This window comes from Schistocerca piceifrons, chromosome 1 (assembly GCF_021461385.2).
Source record: "Schistocerca piceifrons isolate TAMUIC-IGC-003096 chromosome 1, iqSchPice1.1, whole genome shotgun sequence".
In the NCBI taxonomy this organism is placed as follows: domain Eukaryota; kingdom Metazoa; phylum Arthropoda; class Insecta; order Orthoptera; family Acrididae; genus Schistocerca; species Schistocerca piceifrons.
This window is the reverse complement of record NC_060138.1, coordinates 663,102,706-663,124,695: the sequence shown is the minus strand read 5'-3', so window position 1 is coordinate 663,124,695 and position 21,990 is coordinate 663,102,706. Positions and strand designations below refer to the sequence as shown.

At 41.6% G+C, this 21,990-nt stretch overlaps 1 protein-coding gene across 1 annotated transcript in view; it reads left to right on the top strand.

Moving 5' to 3' along the window:
* LOC124764283 overlaps positions 1 to 21,990 on the top strand; it is a 332,221-nt gene that overhangs the window by 29,828 nt on the left and 280,403 nt on the right. Inside the window, exon 5 of the mRNA XM_047249132.1 lies at positions 12,627 to 12,759. Coding sequence (XP_047105088.1) covers positions 12,627 to 12,759 — 133 coding nt within the window. The remainder of the gene's footprint in view (positions 1 to 12,626; positions 12,760 to 21,990) is intronic.

Genomic DNA, 21,990 nt, shown 5'->3' with positions numbered 1-21,990 from the left:
ACTGACACGTCTATATACGACTCTGACAGGTGACAGGTAATTAAGCATCCTGTCTGATCACCTGCGTCCATTCATGTATATTGAGCATTCCGACGGACTTGGGGAATTCCAGCAGGACAATGCGAAACCCCATACGTCCAGAATTGCTACAGCGTGGCTCCAGGAACACTCTTCTGAGTTTAAACACTTCTGCTGGCCACCAAACTCCCGAGACATGAACATTATTGAGCATATCTGGGATGCCTTGCAACGTGCTGTTCAGAAGATATCTCCACCCCTCGTACTATTACGGATTTATTGACAGCCCTGCAGGATTCAAGCTGTCAGTTCCCTCCCGCACTACTTCAGAGTTTAGTCGAGTCTGCCACGTCGTGCTCCGGCACTTCTACGTGCTCGCAGGGGCCTTCACGATGTTAGGCAGATGTACCAGTTTCTTTGGCTCTTCAATGTATTATACGACATTTTCAATAAGATACCGCTAAAATAAAAAATATGATCTGAAGTAAAGTTTTCTACAGTTGTTCAGATGCTTTCTCTTTTTTAAGCACTCTGTAAACGGATTGTTGTAGAGGAAACTTTTGCTTTGAAATCGAGTGTGAATGGTTTGTTCAAAATAAAGATTTTTAACAGTAGCTAAAGATTTCATAACTAAGTTTCTTTTAATCTGTAACTACTGAAGTACGGCCTAAAAACGAATTGATATATCAAATGGCATTTTAAAATTGTACGTGTCGTACTTTAATAGTGTTGAATGTCGTTGAGGTTTCTCAAGCAAGGTCCTCTACCACAATCGTAAGAATGGTTAGATGCTTATATCATTTATCTCAGATATTAGGTAAATCTAGTTTTATCCATATCTTGCAGTTTTGAATGTGATTCGTTTCAGTATACAAGAAGAATAAATAATGTCTTCAGTCACAAAAGAATTTGTGTTTTATTACATCACACGATGATTTCGGATGCTGCGGGTCCCTAATCAGGTCCCAATCGTTACATACGTTATTCACGTCTGTGCTTAAGTTAAGCGATGTAAAATGTACGTTCCTGCATTGGAATTCGCGAATCGTATTTTTCGTTGTTTGATTTGCATATTTCGAAACTGAACATCTCATGTTCTCAGAAAAAGGGCGTAAATTTTACGTCGCCTCGCTCAAGAGCAGATGTAAACTATGCATGAAACGATTTGCACCGGATTATTGGCCTATAGGGTCCGAAATGCATGGTGTGATTCAATAAAACACAATTTTTCGTGATTACTTTCTGTGCTTCAGGTAAGCAGTACCTGCGTCGAGAGACAAGCATTTTTTTCGCTTTTGACTCTCCTATAGCAATTGGATTTCTCACATAATCATAGTTGAAGCAAGGCGAACATTTTTCAACAATACAACCCACATAAATCAGAATTTCGGAGGGAAGACTGCAAGACTAAATACTCAGTCAATAGTCTGAAATTTCAGACGCTTTTGGACGATGAAAAAGAAAACTGGTAACGCGTGCAGCAATATTTCTGATAAAATTTAGCCTCGTTGAAGAAGAAATGAGAACGACATAAATGATGTGGCTTTATCGCTATCAGTTGTAGAAGCATTACAAGGTGGTAAGTAGCCACAGTCAAGAAATGTGAACTAGATTAATTGCACGAGCCTCCGAGTCTTGGCAGCCGCATGGACGTCTGGCAAGCTGGCTGCGTATTGGCTTCGGCGTCTTTGCGTAAAACTTTGCGCGTCGCGGCGCAGCGGGAGGCGGGAGGCGGGAGGCGGGAGGCGGGAGGCGGCCTCTGGAGCAGCTGATTAACGACTCGCAGCTAATACCGCAGGCCCGCCGCCGCCGCCTGCTTCTGCAAACTTCGTCGGGGCGCCGGTCTCCGCCAACTTCTACAGCCCACTAGGCGTCAAAACTACGCTAAATTCCCCCGAAACCGCCTGAGGTCTTATTTTTATGATCACAACACAGCGTCAACATCGTATTTTTCGCAACACTGTATGTTCAGTACCTGTTGTCGGCCTTGCTAAACCCTACCTTTGTTTACGTGCAGATGTTTCCATTTTCCCCGCACATTCCGTTATAAAGTTGTAACACAGCATTCCATCGAGACAGTACAAAGTAGAGCAGCACGTTTTGCATTATCGACAAACAGGAGAGAGAGTGTCATGGACATGATACAGGATTTGGGGTGGATATCATTAAAACAAAGGCGTTTCATCGCACGAAATTTCAATCACCAACTTTCTCCTCCGAACACGAAATATATAGGAGTTCGTATTTTCCGCGCTCTGTTCTAGAGTGCAATAATAGAAAATTAGTGTGAAGGTGGTTCGATGAAGCCTCTGCCAGGCACTTAAGTGTGATTTACGGAGTAGCGATGTAGGTGTATAGATGTAGATGTAGGCCGCGCTTGTTTGCTCGCTTCGTGGCTATTGTGTACGTCATGGCAAAAACTTCCTAGTCCTCCTAAATGGGTTTTGGGCGGAACACAGCGGATTATAAGGCCTAAAAGTCGCATTCGCTCTGCGGCGGAGGTGGTGTTTCCTTAGTGTGTGTTAGGAGTCGAGAGAAACTGATCCTTCTTGATCAACCGAGTTATATCTCACAGTACAGAACATTGAGAGAATCCTGAAGCGCATTCATGGATTTCGAGTGGAGTTCTAGGCGAGTGTTGCCTTTCAGCGAGTGTGCAGCTGCTTAGTAGACGGAAATAAATTAGGTCATGGTGCCGAGTGCCTAGCTGGAAACTGGTAGTCAGCGAGCGAAATGAACTTGGCAATATTTTCATTGAACTCAATAAGCTATATTTGTTTCATTGGAAAAGTGAGGTTCATGTTTTTGTTTAACTTTTTCGCTTATTGAAGTCAAGTGTATTCCTCTTTTATAATGTGGATACTGTCGGTGGAAAGCATTACGATGAGTGGGAAGCGGTGTACAAATCCCAAGCGATGCACGTATTCTGGCCCAGCCGACACGTCTCGGTAAATTTCTGAAAGTGCTCGGATTGATGAAGGTCGTTGCTTCAGTTCGGGCCGTCGTCAGCGATTGCAGTCTCAATTCTCCTTACTTTGATTTTCTCTCCTTTCAGATAAACAATGCTATGATTTCATTGGAAACACCACAGCCAATTCCTTTCCTCATCCATAACATTCTTGACTTAGTTGTCGATGGGAAGTAAACCCACTTTTAGCTACGTTCCCTCCTTATTTTCGTAACAGAAATCATTTCTCAAGCTACTGATTGGACTTGATTTCAACGATGCTATTCAGGAACAATACCAACATCTCTATGTTTCGACTGTTTACTGTGGTGTATAGGTCACAAGTAGATGGTACCCACACACACTATATAGAAAGACACCCCACTAAACAACGAAATCTGATGTCACGTGACTATCTGTTTTTCTACCCCTAGACTGATTACCTTGCGCACCGACAAGAAGCATTCATTGCTGTGGTCGACAATAACAGGGCAGCTCAGAACCACTTTGGAATAACCTGTCCCTGTGGTTTCACATTTCAAACACGGTGTAACACCTTTCAGTTTGCAATGTCCGCGTACCAAACCTCGCTGGGAAACGAAACGTACTTGGAGTTGTGGAGTACGAACGTTTGTAGGTTTGGGAGCACACGGTTCCGCACCTGTTCTGTCTGCGTTGTAGCGTGTGAGGATTTATCCATAGTATCCGGTAGGACACTGCATTTTGCGTGGGCATCCACAGTGGTACAGCCGCAGCTGCCGCAACAGGTGCGCACGCCGCGGGGCAGTTTTTCCAACGCCCGGTCACGGTCACGTAGCCGCGTCTATAGCAGCTGTTCGAGCGCCACTTAATAATGTTGCGAACACACTATACCTAGCTAATAAAAATACAGAAAATAAAATATTAATTTATCTGACACAAGATCTATTCATACTCTTGTTCATCGAGCTTTTTTTCAGCATTACTTTTCAAATGATTAATTTTATCCCTGCATTTTCTTAACTCCACTATATTTTAAAGAAGCTAAAATAACTGTAAAATCAAACTTTAAAATAAGTAACTAAAATGTAATTTTAAAGATAGCTGGTTTAATGCTTACAATTTTATTTTAAATTAAACAAATTGTAGGTTATAAACTTCAGCCTTATCCCCTAAAGAATAAAGAAGCCAGTATTTCCACTTAAAAAATTTAAATAAAAACTAATGAACTTTAAGAATAAATTTTTTTCTTAATTAGCTAGATCTCTAACAAAACAATTAATATTTCTGTTCTACAGTTAAGTTAATAATAATTATGATAAATTAATTATGAATTTCATTGTAAATCAACCTAAATCGAGATAAGTAAATGAATACTAAAATTTCGATACATGCTGTTATAAAAAGCACTCTAAACCAAAATATTTTAATAAACTTCAATAAAAAATTTTATAATCCAGTTACATTACTAATAAGCCATGGTATAAAAAATTAATTCTACAAAATATAATAAAACAAAAATCTAATAAAATTACACCTATTAAATAATAACATAACAAAAAATTAATATATTATAATTTATAACCAATATAACATAATTTGCAAAGAACAGTTATCAGTGTAACTGAAATATTTCACTAAGAAATTATATCTTTAAGCTCCAGTACATCTACTATGTTACAATTTAAGTAACTTGAAACTACCTTATCAAAAACCTTTAAGTAGAATAATAAACAAGAAGAGTGACGGGTGATGTATACACACATCACGTGTAATGTCAGTCAAATCAGCTAAATTAAATTACTATCAGATGCACCTATATTATCAGTTTTTCACAATAAAATCCCTTATACACGAAAGTCTATTGTAAGCCATACTCCTCTTTGTCGTGAGCTGCACCTCAACCAAAAGTATTCAATGATAAAGGTTCACTAAAATTTTTATGTTTCTAAAATTGGTAATGTTGCTCAGCTGCCTTCTTCTTCTTCTGCATCAAATTATTGCAGTCTGCATGGGTCTTTTTGTAACATGTACAAGTACGATCTTGAGTTACTGTTCTTTTAAGTAACTGTCATTTCCGTTTTGCCACAAAATTACTAACTGATTTTTTTGGCGCATTAGCGCTGTGAAAATAAAATGAGAACCAAAAATTTAGAATTCAGTTGCCCAAAACATTATTTTTGTGACTGGGTTCAAAATGGCTCTGAGCACTATGGGACTTAACTTCTGAGGTCATCAGTCCCCTAGAACTCAGAACTACTTAAACCTAACTAACCTAAGGACATCACACACATTCATGCCCTAGGCAGGATTCTAACCTGCGACCGTAGCGGTCGCGCGGTTCCAGACTGTAGTGCCTAGAACCACTCGGCCACCCCGGCTTTGTGACTGGATCCACAACGTTTATGTAACTACTGAATGCAATCATTTCGCTTATGGCTGTTGAAAATATTAATTACTACGATTGCTATTCCCACATTTCGTCATTTTCAATTATATTGGGCCGCGCGGGGTATCCGCGTGGACTAAGGCGCCTTGTCACGGTCCGCGCAGCTTCCCCCGTCAGAAGATCGAGTCCTCCCTCAGGCACGGGTGTGTGTGCTGTCCTTAGCGTAAGTTAGTTTTAGTTAGATTAAGTAGTGCGTAAGCTTTGGGACCGATGATCTCAGCTGTTTGATCCCATAAGACCTTATCACAAATTTCCAAATTTCAAGCATGTTGAAAGTGAACATTGTTTCAATATGAAACACGTTGGCATTAAAAATAAGGTTACACGGTGTTAAAACTGAAATATAAGTAGTACTCAAGTGGACTGATAAAGACTACTATGTAACGTTAAGTCGTGACATGCTGCAACATAGTTTCCAGCAGTCTGTTGGAATATATTAGTTGCACTTCCACACACTATGTGAGCAGAAGCCATGTGGAGAATACAAAAATAACAATGCAATAACACAGAAACAAACTTTATCCATAACGTAAAAAAAACAGGTTGAGCAGCCAACGTGATTGTTGGATTACAACATCCTTAAAATAAGATCAGGGCAAGGAGTGTGAGCTTGACAGTAGAAAGAGATACAGGTGAGACCAGGGGGACCTACGAAAAACACTAAAAATCACTTCTCAGTTTTTGATGAGACGAATGTGTATTTTATTTAATGAATTCATACATCTCTAACTACTACAGGCACTCGATGTACTGTACTATTCTTAAATACTATAACACAAATTCGTATCAACATCTAATTTAAATTTTATACAAATTCCACGACCCCTTATAAAAACAGATACCGCCTCATATTTTGATCATTTACACATGTGATAAGTCCGTGTAGACACAGGTTAACCGGGAGAGGCTATCATATGGCTTTTCGGATGATTATCCTCAATGGAAGAATGTGCAAAATGCATGTATAGGAAAGTCAAAGGATAAACATAGGTAAAACTATATATGCAAATCAAAAATAGTTACTGTATAAAGTTGTATACGTAAATACATGTACATATGGTAAAAAATGATACATCATGTCTATAAGTGAAGTGACTTGTCTAGTCACAGTAAACGAACCTTTAAAATTCTTTCTTAATAGGATCCACTTGTAAAGGAAAGAAGGTAAAGAGCTAATGTATATTTAAAAATTTTGAGGCAGTCTAAACTTTCGTGCTTTTATTTTCTGAATGAATCTTGATATTGATAATTGACACCACCTTTATTTCTGGGTGAGGCCCAGCATTAAGCATTAACAATTCTTCTTATAGCACTGAAATCAAAGTCATAAACTGAATAAACAGTTAATTTCTGCAAATGAATCCCCTGTGCACCCGTTCCCCATCTTGTGGACTCAGACAGTGACAAAGATAACTCTTATAATGAAACAAAATAATTCGTGCACCAGGGGCGTACAATGGTACATACAAGTAGCTGAATCCACGCCGGAGCGGCTAAACCGTGGCCATAGGTAAAGATAGTCCGCGAATTACGGAATTATGAAATACATGTTCACAATCAGTAACCAGTATTTGGAAGTGATCTTTATTAAGACAATATAAATGCAAGGGTGGTGCCTACCAAAAGATAAGCATATGACTTGTGCACAGCCAGTTACCAATATTTCAAAGGGATCTTTATTGAGACGAATACAAATGCAAGGATGGTGCCAACCAAAAGATAAGCATACTACAAGGTCGAAAATTAAAGACAGAAAATGCGTAACCACGTGTCACCAAAATGAAAATCTTGCGATATCCTACAACTACGAAAAGTAATTGAAAACCATATTGAGAATGTATATCTGAAAATGGAAAGAACGAACAGCCGCGACGAGAACGTCCATGTAGGCTGGGACCCTTGTTGACATACTGATCAGTCGTTAACCACTCTACAATTTGCGAAAATCATCTAATCTAAATACTGCAACATTAACACGTCTAGAATGTGACTTCAATCCTAGAACAAGTAGACGAAATGATCAAAAGCCTCTCGAGAAAGATGATATACATAATGGAGATTTTCTTCTCCACAGTTCTCAGTCAGGTGGTCGGGATTAGTTCATCTTGATCTTACGGTTGCTCGGTGAGTGTCTAATCACAAAGTCAACATAATCTCCTCTAAACAATCTAACAGAAACGCAAGTATTTTGCTGTCCAAAGAGTTTCCTGCTTTAGGAATGTTGATACTGACACTGTGTCTTTACTGGTGAAGGTTGACAGAGTACTATGACAGTATTGAAAGTTAGTGAGGTCAATGTTTTTGTAGTTTATGCAGCCAACGAAGCCATCTTTCATCGACTATGAGTAAATAACACAACACGGTGAAACTATTTTCAGGAACGCCGATACATATGGAAGGTACATGCCAAAAGGAAACCTTGCAAGGCTACACTTTACTCTTCCGGTATGTATTGGAAGGCGGCAGACGACTATGAGTTTATGCGCTGACATCAATCACTTTAGATAGTAAACTCTCCACTCGAATACCTGTCCCATGCATCTGCTAAACTGATTTTGCCCTGTAACTGTATTTGTTGTTTATAGCATGCATTAGAGGTTACTACAGTTATCAGAATCTAAATGAACCTGAATGCGGAAACAGTGGTAATCAAATGGTGGCACTGACCATATTTTTGTCAATTGTTGATGGGTGTATAATATATCAACATGGGCTTGATCATTTATAAAAGTTATGGCACAAGTTTAATTGGGCCAAAATAAATGTTAACAATGATGACAAAAATAAACATGATCTGATGGTAACACAAACATGCAACGAGCAGTTGACAACCCTATGTGGTGGCTGGTTGGCAAAGGCTAAGATTTGTCTGTTTGAACTACGTTTGGGTAATGCAATGTGAAATTATCTGACGTTGAATAGATCTCGATGGATTTGTTCCACACAGAAATTATACTACGTTGATGCAACTGGGAACAAGTGGCGAGATTGCGATGTTTGTCCTAACAAGCCAGAGCAGCAATATGGTACCCCTTTTCTTGATGTGTGGTACTGTCTCAGGTGATGGTCATGGATCAAGCGTCTGCAGAGCACTGTGTGCGGCGCCTGTAATTCCTTGTCGCGGGCACGAAATATGCAAAGTCGTGGCCAGCGATCTGTTGGTAAATCACAATAAAAACTGCAGTTACTCTCTAATAGAGCCCTGAAATCTCGGCAGATTCCAGAGTGTGGCACTCCCGTTATATATCCGCAGGTCGTGGTTTCGGGGTAGCGTTCTCGCTTCCCGAGCACGAGTTCGATTCCCAGTGGGGTCAGGGATTTTCACCTACTCCGCCATCCTCGCGATGACTGGGCGTTGTTGTGTCACATTCCTCATCATGTTCATCCCCATTACGCTCGGAGGAAGGCAACGGCAAACCCCCTTCATTAGGACCCTGCGTAGAATGGCGGTGCGGTCTCCCGCATCGTTTCTCTACGATCTGTCAACTGAGAGTGAGGCAGTACTTTTCTCAACGTTTTGTGTGTGTGTGTAGCGTGGTCAGAAAATGTCTGAGTCACTTGTACGGATGTTGCAGGGCAGGATGTACTAGGACATAAGTATTAATAAAAAAATTCATTTCATTGCGCCGTTTCCGAGTTATTTAGCATTTAAGTTGTCCGATCAGATCAACACATGCAAATTGAAGTTTCAGGTAATCAAACGCAGCACTAGTTGGGAATGGGCAACACCGCCCGTGGCAGGCCGCTTGCATGTGAGCGCGCGACGCCCCGATTGACTAATTTCAGTGCTAAATATCTCGTAAATGGCGCAATGTATCGAATTTGTTTCTCAACATTTACGTCTCAGTACGATCTGTCATGCACCCTGCAACATCTCTACAAGCCTTTTGTCCGCAGGTCGTGGTCTAGAGGCTAGCGTTTCTGCCTCTGAATCACAGGGTCTCGGGTTCGATTCCCGGCCGGGTTGGGAATTTTCTCTGCCCGGGCACTGGGTGTTTGTGTTGGCCTCATCATTTCATCATAATCATCATCATTCGTGACAGTAGCCAGATCGGTTGAAAAAATTGCACTAGGTAAAAATTGGGACTTTGTACGCGCTGATGACCGAGCAGTTGAGCACCCCATAAACCAGCCATCATCATCATCATCCCTACAATCGTTTCAGATATTTTTTGACCACCACATATACAGGGTGAGGCCTTTAAAACTGTTTGTCGGAATATTTGGCGAAATACATATCGGATTTTAAAAAAAAAGTTGTAATAAATGCTGTTCAACTCGAAGAGGAACTTTACTCGACCCCCCTTGCACCACCCCCCGAGGGCGGGTAGGCGGGAGTGGTGTTTGGTGACTTGGAAATCTTATATGGGAACCCCGATTTTTTATTGCAGATTTGGATTCTCCGTGAAAAAATATGTACCTTTTGTATGAAGCATTTTTTTCGTTTAATGATAGATGGCGCTGTAATCGGCAAACATGGAAATGAGGTGACAGTTGTTGCAAAACTGTACTATCTCAAACAAATGCACTTCCGATTAGTACAATCGAAGTACTTCTTTTGATATTTTTGATAATGCTATCATGTGACACCTCCCACAATCGAATGAAGTACAGACTCTGATCATGCGCTCAGACTGCGGTCAGACTGTGCATATTATTTCAATGATTCGGACTGTCCAAATCTCGTCACAATTGTTCCACGACGTTAACGATTGCAGAGGGAGTTGGTATCATTGCCGGGTACTTTGAGGCTATTAGAAATGTTGACGAAGTTCGTCAAAGTTATGCTAATCTGTTGCCCGATAGGAATGTTACCTCTGCAATGACATTTCGCAGTAACGTCCACCTTTTTACTGAAACGGGAAGCGTTAAACCTAAACAAAGACTCCGACCGCGGCCTGTGACAACAGAAAATAACATGGTGAATATTTTAGCTGTGATTGCTGCAAATCCTCACATTAGTTCTCAGCAAATTGTGCGAGGTTCAGGAATTTCACAGAGTAGTCCTCTACGCATATCGCATGCACACAAATGGCATCCATTTCATTTATCGCTACATCAAGAACTGCATGGTGACGATTTTCACAAGCGCCTGAATTTCTGCAACTGGGTACAGGAACAACTGGCAGTCAATGATAATTTAATTTCACAGACATTTTTCTCTGATGAATCAAATTTTACGAATCGTAGTCAAGTGAATCGACATAAAATGCATTATTGGTCAGTGGAGAATCCCCATTGGGTAAGGCAAGTTGAACAACAACGGCCATGTTGTGTCAACGTTTGGTGCGGTATTTTAGGTGCACAGGTAATCGATCCATACTTCATAGAAGATAAAATGACTGGTCAAATGAACAACGACGTGTGGATAATGTTTTAGCCATACTAATAGACGATGTTCCACTTCAAATAAGCCTGGATATGTGGTTTCAACATGATAGATGCCCAGAGCATAATTCATGACTAGCTCGAGCAGTTTTGAATCGAAACTATGCGGGTCGATTGATTGGACGAGGAGGTCCTTAAATGTGGCCCGCACGTTCACCCGACGTGACTTATGTAGATGTTTCCCTGTGGGGATGGCTAAAAGAGAGAGTTTACGTAGAAGTACCAACAACCCCCGAAGATATGCGCCAGCGAATTCCCAATGAATGTGCAAACATTAGCTCATAGACATTAATTAATACATATCGGATTGTCGAAATTTCTAACATTTGCTGCACTGAAACGGTTTTGAGAGACAAGGGGACTCACCAAAATCAAGCATTCCGAGAGAACACATTACTATTACGTGCACGTCGTTTCTCCCGGAGGGGAGGGGGGGGGGGGGGGGTAACACTAACTGTAGTCTAAGAATGTATTGCGAGGGGTTCAAAAATGGCTCTAAGCACTATGGGACTTAACATCTGAGGTCATCAGTCCCTAGATCTTAGAACTACTTGAACCTAACTATCCTAAGGCCATCACACACTTCCATGTCCGAGGCAGGATTCGAACCTGCGACCGTAGCAGCTGCGTGGTTCCGGACAGAAGCGCCTAGAACCGCTCGGCTCACGCAGCCGGCCATTGCGAGGGGGTAGACGGTGCAACATGATAGCATTTTCCCAAATACCAAATAATGTACTTTTATTTTCCTAATCCGATGTATACTTTTTGTGAGATACCACCGGTTTGGAACAGCTGTCACTCCATTTTCACGTGTGCCGATTACAACGCCATCTATCATGAAAGGAAGGAAATGTTTCGTACAAAAGTTATATATTTTTTCACGGAAAATCCAAAACGTCGATAAAAAATAGGGGTCCTATTTAGGATTTAAAAGTCACCTCCCCCACTCCCCTCCACCTCCCGTCCCCAGGGGTGGTGCACAAGGATCGAGTGTCATGCTAACGGACGTCCCTCTACGAGGTGAACAACGTTTGTTATCACATCCTTTTAATCTAATGTTTATTTTGCCAAATATTCCGACAAACAATTTTAAATGCCTCACCCTGTGTATACAGGGTGATTCAAAACTCGTATTACAGGTTTCTAGGAACTGTAAAGGGAAATTGGTGGATGAAGTTTTGACAAAGAACACATGTCCAGAAATGTATCGTTTGGACGCAAAATCAGTTTGAGGGTCAGATCATTTTCAAATCTCCCACTTCTTACTATGCACACAGCGGAAACAATGAGCTCTGACCTGCATGTTGTAGGGACACATGGTATGATCAATGTTTCAAGTGCTTTCCTCTAGTACGTGATGAAGGACGTCCTCTTCAGCCTAGAGAGTGCAGCACGTTCGTGGAACACCACAGCCAACTCTTCTAGTTTCGAACCTACTAATTTCTCGCAGCCGTTGTTGTAGTCGGATGAAGGCGTTATGTGATGTCGTAACTATAAGAGGGGCGGCGTCCTCTTCTCAACTTGCGTACTTGAAGTGGGAGATTTGTAAATGACCCAATCTTCAAACTTATTTTATATCAAAACGGTACATTTTCGGACATGCGTTCCTTATCAAAAGTTCATCTTCTAAGAGCCTGTATAGTAATTTTGAATCACTCAGAATATCCGAACAGGTACTAAGGAATTTTGAATCACTCAGAATATCCGAACAGGTACTAACATGGGTCACGCAGTTTGGGCTCGAATGGGCTAGAAAGCAGTAAGCTGTTAGATGACGAATGCTCCCCCTTCTCCTGTGCTTGGCTGTTCGTAGCTGGTGTAGCAGAGTGTCGGTGTGTGCTGCAGATAATCCGAGACATGCGGCGGCCGTCGACGCACTACATCACACAGGGGCGGCTGCGCTTCCGGTTCGCGCAGGTGCTGGTCAACGCCATCGCGCTGCTCGCCATCGCCGGGGGACTCGCCGCCTACTTCAAAGGTGAGACCGCCCGAGCAAGTGCAAACATTACCGCCACTGCCATCAGCTACTTATATTGCAGCTACATATTTAAATGTTCCTATAATTATTTTCGCAGCATGTATATCCAAATAAAGCAGCACCATATTGTCAAATTAAAATAGAAAAAGAGCGGACGTATCGATCGACATCTAACGATCTCCCACTGGGAGGCCATCTGCGGGAGACTTCTTCAGAGATAAAAGTCGTTATGTAAACTAAACTTGTGTCTGGACATCTGTTTTTGGATATTAATTACTAGGTCTGAATGTCCGGGGGGGGGGGGGGGGGAGTGGATGTCTTTTCTTCCTCAGCAGTATAAACCAGACGAAGTAATGATGTTGGACGCTGGAGTCCGGAGCGAAGTCCTAACTCGTCCCAAAAGTGTTCCACTGGGGTCAGGTTGGTACTCGGGGCAAGCCAGTCCATTCAAGAATGTTATTGGCCACAAACTACTGTCCCACACATACTGTTGTGTGACAGTTGCATTCTCATTCTGATACAATCATCGTCTCCGAACGTTTCCTTTACTGTACGCAGTAGAAAGCGCTGTACAGTGGCTCGTATCCTTCCGCTTTTAGGGCAGTAATGAGACCACACCCTAACCACGAAAAACATCACCATACGGCAACATCACCTGCTTCGTACTTCACTGTTGGTGCTATACAGAGTGGCAGGTAGTGTTATCCACTCATTCGGCAAGCCCAAAACCTTCCCTTCTACTGCCATAGAACATAGCGCACAGAATCTCCCGTTTCCAGTCATTCATTGTCCTATGTCGTCGCTCTTTACACTGCCTCAAGCGTCACTTAGAATTGACTACAGAAATCTGTGGCTTATGATCATCGTATTTTATTTATCATTTATCTCATTAACAGTAGAGAGTAACCCATCGCCTTGAAATGTAAAGTGGGTCGGATGCATCTAAATCTAGCAGCAAAGACTTCTTATTATTACAGTCTTATTGAGATAGGTTGTTAATGCTTTTTAAATAATATTAAGAACATAATATACAAAAAATTTTCTAAAGTTACAGAAAATTAAATGCTTAACAATTGTTAAAATGATTCTATATAATTTATTTCTACCTAATTGAGGAGAATATAAATTATATAATGCAAATATCGAAGATAAGAAAATAGAAAAATAAAAAAATATAATACAATAAGTGTGGTGAAAGTAAGATACAATATGTAGAGGGAAGTTGTGTCCTATATTTGGATGTGTAATACAGTCTAAGTAGCTTGTTGACTGATAGTAGCCTATTTCTACCTATTTCAGGTGAGAATATCTCGGTAGTACCTCGAGCTATTCTCATATGAAATGGTTTGTGTTTATGTATGTTTACTGTGTTTGTGTGTATTGATATATTACTTGGAGCGTTCCATGTCAGGACACAAAATGATATTCAGTAGTTTGTTTGTCTTGTTGTTGGTAGTTGTGGTGTATTCTGTGTGATACCTTACGTATATACACCCGGTATTATAAAAATTAAGTACTGTTGAGCATTTGATACACGGAATACATTAATTTTAGCTTTACGTGAAGAATACACTTATGGTTGTAAATTTGTTACTAGATACAGAATGTAGTTCATGGCTACTTGAGTGCAGTAATCCTTTAATAACTTAATACATTACATTTGTAGCTTTATAAATAGTTTATAGAATTCATTGATTGTAGCTTTACATAAAGAAGAGAATATACTTCTGTCTACACGTAATAGGACGAATAATACATTACTGCCTGTGTACGGAATGTATCCTTGGACAGGAGGAGCCTCGGAATAAAAGTTTTTTGAGCCTTCTTCTCCCAAGCGAGGTTACCATATTACTAGAGACTTAGTAGGGGGTGTCGGTGGTTGTTTGTTTTGTGATTGTTAAGTGTTGATCCCTTCTGAGTCGTTTTCGCTTAGTGTGTTGGTTCCTTCCTCGGTTTCGGAATGTGTGGTCGTGCTTGCGCTTGTCTACGCCTCCTTCCATGTGGGTTTTGGAGCATGTGCTTTCGTGTCATGAGTTCGATGAAATATCGGCTACACTATTTATTGTGTTCCAGTCAACGGGATTACGCATTATTCTGGCAATGTCACTGTCGTTCTGTATAGTCTCGTGCGTGCTAGTGTGTTGCATAGCACTGTCTCAGTTTTTCTGCAAATTCGTATTTCATTGTTAGTTAGTTCCATGCGGTTTAAGTGTACCGGGCACCTCCCATGGCTTGTCAGCAAATGGCCCATCCCCCGGCTTGAGTCGACACGTTTCAGCTGTAATCTTTCGCGCCCGTCAGGAAAGAAAGAGTGTACTCGGCGACCCTTGTCGGATGCCTCCCACCCACTCTGCCTTGTTTGAATCCGCCATTGTTTCATTTGTATTTTGTTTATACTGCTGGTATCTGTAATTTCATTGACTTTATAGAGACTGTCCCTCTTAAGCCGGTAAAGAGCAGCTCAATAACCTATTGTTAGGTCCCCGTCACAACGCAAAGTGCCTCTAGTGCTGTGGTGTTGAAGGCTCTGCTCATTCTCCGGAGCACACTACGTTCACCACGTCTTGCATTTGTCTTGTTAGTCTGCATATTCAGCCTGTAAGCCCAAACACTTGTGCGAACATGCGATGGATTCAAATATCGCAATGTGGTAGGTCCTTATCGTCTTAATAGGTTATTTGTACTGAGTTCAGTTGAGTCTTGGTAGTTCGTGGATAATTTTGAAAGCTTTGTCACGACCGTTGAAAATCTGTTATTAAAGATACAGTCCTAGATAACGTGTGACTTGCTTCCTCTGTGGGCTAGTATTTTTTACTTTTAGAATTGGGTTCCTCTTTAGTGTTCCACTGAGCAGTAAATATACAGTTTTTCTCAGAGCTATTTTCTTTGCACCAATTGTTCATTTCCTGAAACAGTTTCGTGCCTTCTGTCTCTAGTGCTGATACTACTACGAGCAGGTAGTCTGTGAACATCCCTTTGTTATTCTCTTGACGACATTGCATGTAGCAGCCCTCCACCCCGTCACTCTGCCTCTAAAGTAGTCGAGGAGACTATTGGAAGCTCATAGCCGCATTTCTCTTAACTTGGCGAAGAGGGACGACCACCACAGGTTGTCAAAAGCTACGGCTATGTCGATTAGTATGGCGGCCACATATTTGTCGCCGATACTATTTGTTTCTGTTAGTGCTTGGTTGACGGCGTCTTCTACTAACCTACCTTCCCTAAAGCCAAATTGATGGGGCGTTAGGCCGAGGAGACGTCTACGCGATTGTAAGCGGTCAAACAGAGCCTTTCCTGTATATTGGCGAGAGTGTTTAAAAGGCAGATTGGTCGGTACGTTTTGGGGTCTGTTGGTTCTTTGTCTTTTGATTTCCCGATTATTAGTACATTTAGCAGTTTTCCAGATGTTTGGAATTGTGCCTGTTGGTAGTGCCTCGTTGAACATGTTAGAAAGAAAAGGTGTGACTTGTGTTAGTGTTCGTTTTAACATTTCTGAAATCATTTTACCCAGGCGGGGTGTTTTTCGATTTTGAAGCCTGATGACTACCGTTGCTACTTCTTGTGAGAATGGTATGATTACACTGTCAGTGATGTATCGTTGCCTCATGCTCTCCCTTAAGTCAGCGCGGTGTCACTCGTCTTGAGTGGGGTCGTCATTAGGGAGGAGCCTGTTCAGGAGATATTCTGCGGTGCTTCTCCAGCCTCTGGTCATTGTGCCGTCAGCTTGTTTTAGTGTTGACAGAATTGTCGGTGTCTTAAGTCGCTCTGTTTCTGTCTTGAATGATTGCCCCAAGATGTTATGTAGCTGGGTTTTGACGAAATTGGTCCAGTATTCTTCCCCTGTTGTCTTCTGTTGTTTTTTGGTATTTCTGTTTAGCATCACGATACAGGTCGAGTCTTAGTCCCGTGAATCCTTTCTTAATATTACCCATTCTGTCGACCACAGTTGTTTCTGTCCCATCCAGATTTGCCTGCGGTATAGCTGCTTCGTGTGCTCTTTGTGGGACCTTTGTCAGAATATGCGTTTTGTAATCTATACTGCCTTGAACAATGTATGGCGACAACGCCTCAACAATGTCTAGAACTATTTGCCAGTCGGCTCTTGCTATGAATGCTGTTCAGGGTCCACGTAATGTGTATTGACATATCTGTCTCTGGTTATGGCGATTACGTTGTGGTCACTGTGTGTGGCGCTATCTGATACCTACCATGTATTGACTAGTGGAAGAGGTTTTGCGTTCCCCAGAGAAAGATCTATGCTACTTACGCCACCGACGTCTCCGCGGTTGATAGGTGGCTGTCCCTCCCTATTGAGTATAAAGAGGTTGCACTCATTTACATTTACCACGTCATGCACTAATTATTCTCTGTCGTCAGTTCTATCTGAGTTCGTCAACGGGGATTCTGCGTTGATATCTGTTTGAATGAGGAGCCTTTCTCTTTCTGAGTGTCGTGCAATGTCTTTTATTTTACCTAAGAAAGCTTCTACATCACACAAGTATTGACCGTATGTGGACCACATGAGCCACACATCCTGTCCGTCTGTTATTTCTGCTGTGGCGATGTGTTCAGAGCAAATCTGGTTGAACTGTGTTACTATGAGGTTTTTATTAACTAATACTACCCCGGCTTTTGCGTTTGGTGTTCCTGCTATTATGATGTAATGTAAGGAGTGCCCAGGATTCTTCAAGCCTCACAGAAATGGTTCCTGAATGCAGGCGATGTCTGCTTTTGTTTCATCTAAGAGTCTGCATAGTTCCATATTTACGAGGGTACTACCCTGGCAATTCAGTTGTATTACCTTCAGAAGGGGTATCTAGTAAAGGGAAAACACTTGGGTGTGGTTTGTTTAAAACTCAGAAACATACGTCCATGTGCCCTCACGAACTCCTTGTATACCTTCCCTAGGTTTAGGCCCTCTCGCCTTGGCGCCCGCACCTCCCCTAAAAGCTTACATAATTCTTTGGGTTTGTCGCTGGCCGAAGTGGCCGCGCGGTTCTGGCGCTGCAGTCTGGAACCGCGAGACCGCTACGGTCGTAGGTTCGAATCCTACCTCGGGCATGGATGTGTGTGATGTCCTTAGGTTAGTTAGGTTTAACTAGTTCTAAGTTCTAGGGGACTAATGACCTCAGCAGTTGAGTCCCATAGTGCTCAGAGCCATTTGAACCAATTCTTTGGGTTTCTTTGGGAGATTTTCAACTATTAGGATCATTCTGTCAGTCTGTTCTGTAGTTGGGAAGCAGATTTTATCCCAGTTTTCATACTTATTCGTGTTACATAGTGAAGAGCAGTTTGAAATATATCCTTTTTTCTAGTCTGCTAAGCCAGAGGTTAGCTTCTAAGTTGCCGTAGTTTACTTTGTTAATTGTGTTTATCTAGGGGTTGGTGTTCTTTACTATTCGTTTGTTGCTCCAATTTCGAGTAATTTTGTAGTGTAGCATGTTTTCCCTGCTTTATGGTTTCTGGTAGTGTAGAGTTTCATGTGTTTTCGCTGAGCGTTTCCCCTGATAGAAAAAAAATGGTTCAAATGGCTCTGAGCACTATGGGACTTAACATCTGAGGTCATCAGTCCCCTAGAACTTAGAACTACTTAAACCTAACTAACCTAAGGACATCATACACATCCATGCCCGAGGCAGGATTCGAACCTGCGACCGTAGCGGTCGCGCGGTTCCAGGCTGAAGCGCCTAGAACCGTTCTGCCACACTGGCCGGCCCCTTGATAGAGACTCGTTGTTTTGATCTCTACCTGGTACTTGTTCATGAAAGTTGACTGTTTTATATCTGTTTCTGGGGTGATTTTGTCTGGTATTGTGCCGGTGCAGGACGTGTCTTTCCGTTCAGCTTCCTTACTGCTTTGTTTTTCATGGTAACTGTGTGTGCCACCCCCGTAGACAAAGCTAACTGGTGTAATATAGGATCTACATTTGGCTGTATCATATTCTACTTGTGCGGGTAGTGTGCTGTTGTCTCTATATGTGTCGCCCTTGGTGTTGCATTTCTTGTGAACTCTGTGACATCTACATTCTCAGGATGTTGAAGGCTGTCGTTGCATTTGTCTGTACTATCTCGTAGTATTTCGTCTCCCAGTTCGCCAAGGAGACGAGCCTGGAACATGGCCCAATCAAACATGTGATGTTTCAGGTGTCTAGTCAATTCATATTCAGCTGTACTGTATAGCCACATATCATCTATATAGTGGGCAGTGCTGAAGTTCTAAATTGTATTGTCTCCCAGAACTGAGGCATAACGTTTGTATGAATATGCGTTTGGGGGTTGTAATAACCCCATGCGTTGCCTCCAGGTAACATCTGGCAGCCAGCCTCTCGTCCTAGTCGACGGCGATTTGTACCTTTGCCAGTTTGAGTTATTAGTTATCTCTGTTCCTTTGTGTGTTTGGGAGGTGGGTTTCTGACAGTTATGGTTGCACTCTTTATTAATGGACGTTGTCCAGAATATCGTACTCATCTACATCTACGTGATTACTCTGCTATTAACAAAAAAGTGCCTGGCAGGGAGTTCAATGAACCACCTTCATGCTGTCTCTCTACCGTTCCACTCTCGAACGGCATGCGGGGAAAACGAGCACCTAAATTTTTCGGTGCGAGCCCTGATTTCTCTTATTTTATCGTTACGATCATTTCTCCCTATGTAGGTGGGTGCCAGCAGAATGTTTTTGCAATCGGAGGAGGAAACTAGTGATTGAAATTTCATGAGAAGATCCCGTCGCAACGAAAAACGCCTGTGTTTTAATGATTGCCACTCCAATTCACGTATCACGTCTGTGACACTATCTCCCCTATTTCGCAATAATACAAAACTAGCTGCCCTTCTTTGTACTTTTTCGATGTCATCCGTCAGTCCCACCTGATGCGGATCCCACACCGCACAGAAGTACTCCAGAATAGGGCGGACAAGCGCAGTGTAAGCAGTTTCTTTGGTAGACCTGTTGCACCTTCTAAGTGTTCTGCCAATGAATCGCAGTCTTTGGTTTGCTCTACCCACAATATTATCTATGTGATCATTCAATTTAGGTTATTTGTAACTGTACTCGGTGCTCTCCGTTTGTCTTTCGTAGAGCCGTTTATATGTAGAACAGTCTGTCCCCCTGCTTTATCGCATGTTCTGTTTCATTGTAACCCACGTTCTGTTTCACTGTAGCCCGTTAACTTCTTAAACACAGTCACTGTGTTACCTGAACCGCTGGCAGCAATTTGGAACTCACAAGTGATTCCTTCTGAAGATTTCATGCAATATGTTAGAACCACCCTCCGCAATGCTGGGGATGGTCACTACATGAGGTCTTCCCGGTCTTGGTTCCAGGTGTGGTTGTTCCTTCGCTTTTCAAATTCACAACCACATCACCAGCAGTCGACAGGGTAGCTCTGGAAAGGCTGAAATGCCGCTAATGTTTTTTTTTATGTAGGTGATATCCAGTCCAAGTTCGAAGCCACTGAGGTCTCCTACCTGACCCATTCTGTGTTATTGCTTTTCTGCTGATAACACAGTAGTCCCCTCTTCCTTTTCCACTGGTGAGTCCGCTTTTTGTGACATTTAGTGATCGATTCCGCATTACATAGGAATGTCCGGATACTTTTTATCAGATACCTTATATTCTGTTTTTAATTCACTTTAAACCACACATTAGCCTTATATTGGTTGCTAATACTATATCGAGAGTTGTCAAGCTTCTGTGCGTCCCAGCTGAAAGCTTTTTTTATTTCTATCGCAAAACTTAACTAAGTTGCGGGGGATAACCAGTTAACATGTACAAGCCGCTACGTCTTGTCAGCGTGTATGTTACTCTCATTTCGCTCTCTCTTCTAATGAGTATCTACTGACAAGGAGTGTGTCCGGGAAAACGTTTCAGACAGCAAAATCATATTTAGGGTAGACACAGTTAGTCTAGGGTAATGTTCTTAAAATTCTTGTAATTCAGTAGAAGTTTCATAACAATTCCATCGGAAACTAGGAGCCTCCCAGAAAAGAAATTCATATGATGCAGTAGAAGATTCATGAAAATTCCATCGCAAACTAAGAGCATCACAAAAACGAAATTTCTGTAGAGAGACGAACTGAACAATATAGTTATCACTTACCATGACTTGAGCGTAGCGATATCTTCTATTTCCGTTAACGGTTTTAGATCTCTTGTCTAGCGTTATTTTTTGTCCATCGACCAGTGCACTTTTTCCATTTTACTATTTCTTGACATATATTCGAGAAAGCATATTCAAATGAAATCAGTTTCCTGCAACAATTGCAACTGCTTTTAGAAATAAATGTTTAAGTTATTATGTCTGCCAATGTAAATACTAATAATGTAGGTAAATTCTTACAAAGAAGAAAACAGCAACCAGCCACTATTAACACTGCTATTTATTTAGGTAAATAGCGCCGTTACCGGTTTCGAACCTGCAATTTCACATGATTTTCAAGATACACTTTACATTATCGTCCGTTTCCGATTTTTATTATTCCACTGTGCCGAAGTATTTTTGGTGTGCTGTTGCTGTCGAAAATTCCGCGCGATTTTGTTGCGAAGTTGCAGGATTGCATTTTCCGTATATTCCTAAATATATCCAGCACTTACGTAACTTGTATACCACCATATTGTACAAAGCACCACACATCCACACACACCAAAAAGAATTTGCCACATGTGAACTTATCACAGAGATCCTGCAACTTCGCAACAAAATCGCGCGGAATTTTCGACGGCAACAACACACCAAAAATACTTCGCCACAGTGTAGTAATGGACGATAATGTAAAATGTATCTTGAAAACCATGTGAACAGCCGTCTGATGATGAACTTGCCAGTTCGAAACCGGTAACGGCGCTATTTACCTAAATAAATAGCAGTGTTAATAGTGGCTGGTTGCTATTTTCTTCTTTGTAAGAATTAACCTACATTAATTGTACACAGCCACGGTCTCACCATGTCAGTTTTAGACAAAATAGCAATGTAAATACTATTACGTACTATTCCTTTAAATCTATTCACTAGAGGGAAGCAAAAAATAGTCCTTACGCTCAAGACTTTTCTTTTGTATCTTTACATTACGACGTATCTAGACATACTTCGCTCTTCAGAATCTTGTTAACATGAGAAGATGCCGAAATGGAAAAAAGGAAAAACAGTAGGAGAGCGGTTCAGAGCTGCGTTCAGCCATAAAGATCTAGTTTTCCGATGTGACTATATCGGTTAAGGCAAATTCGGGACAGTTC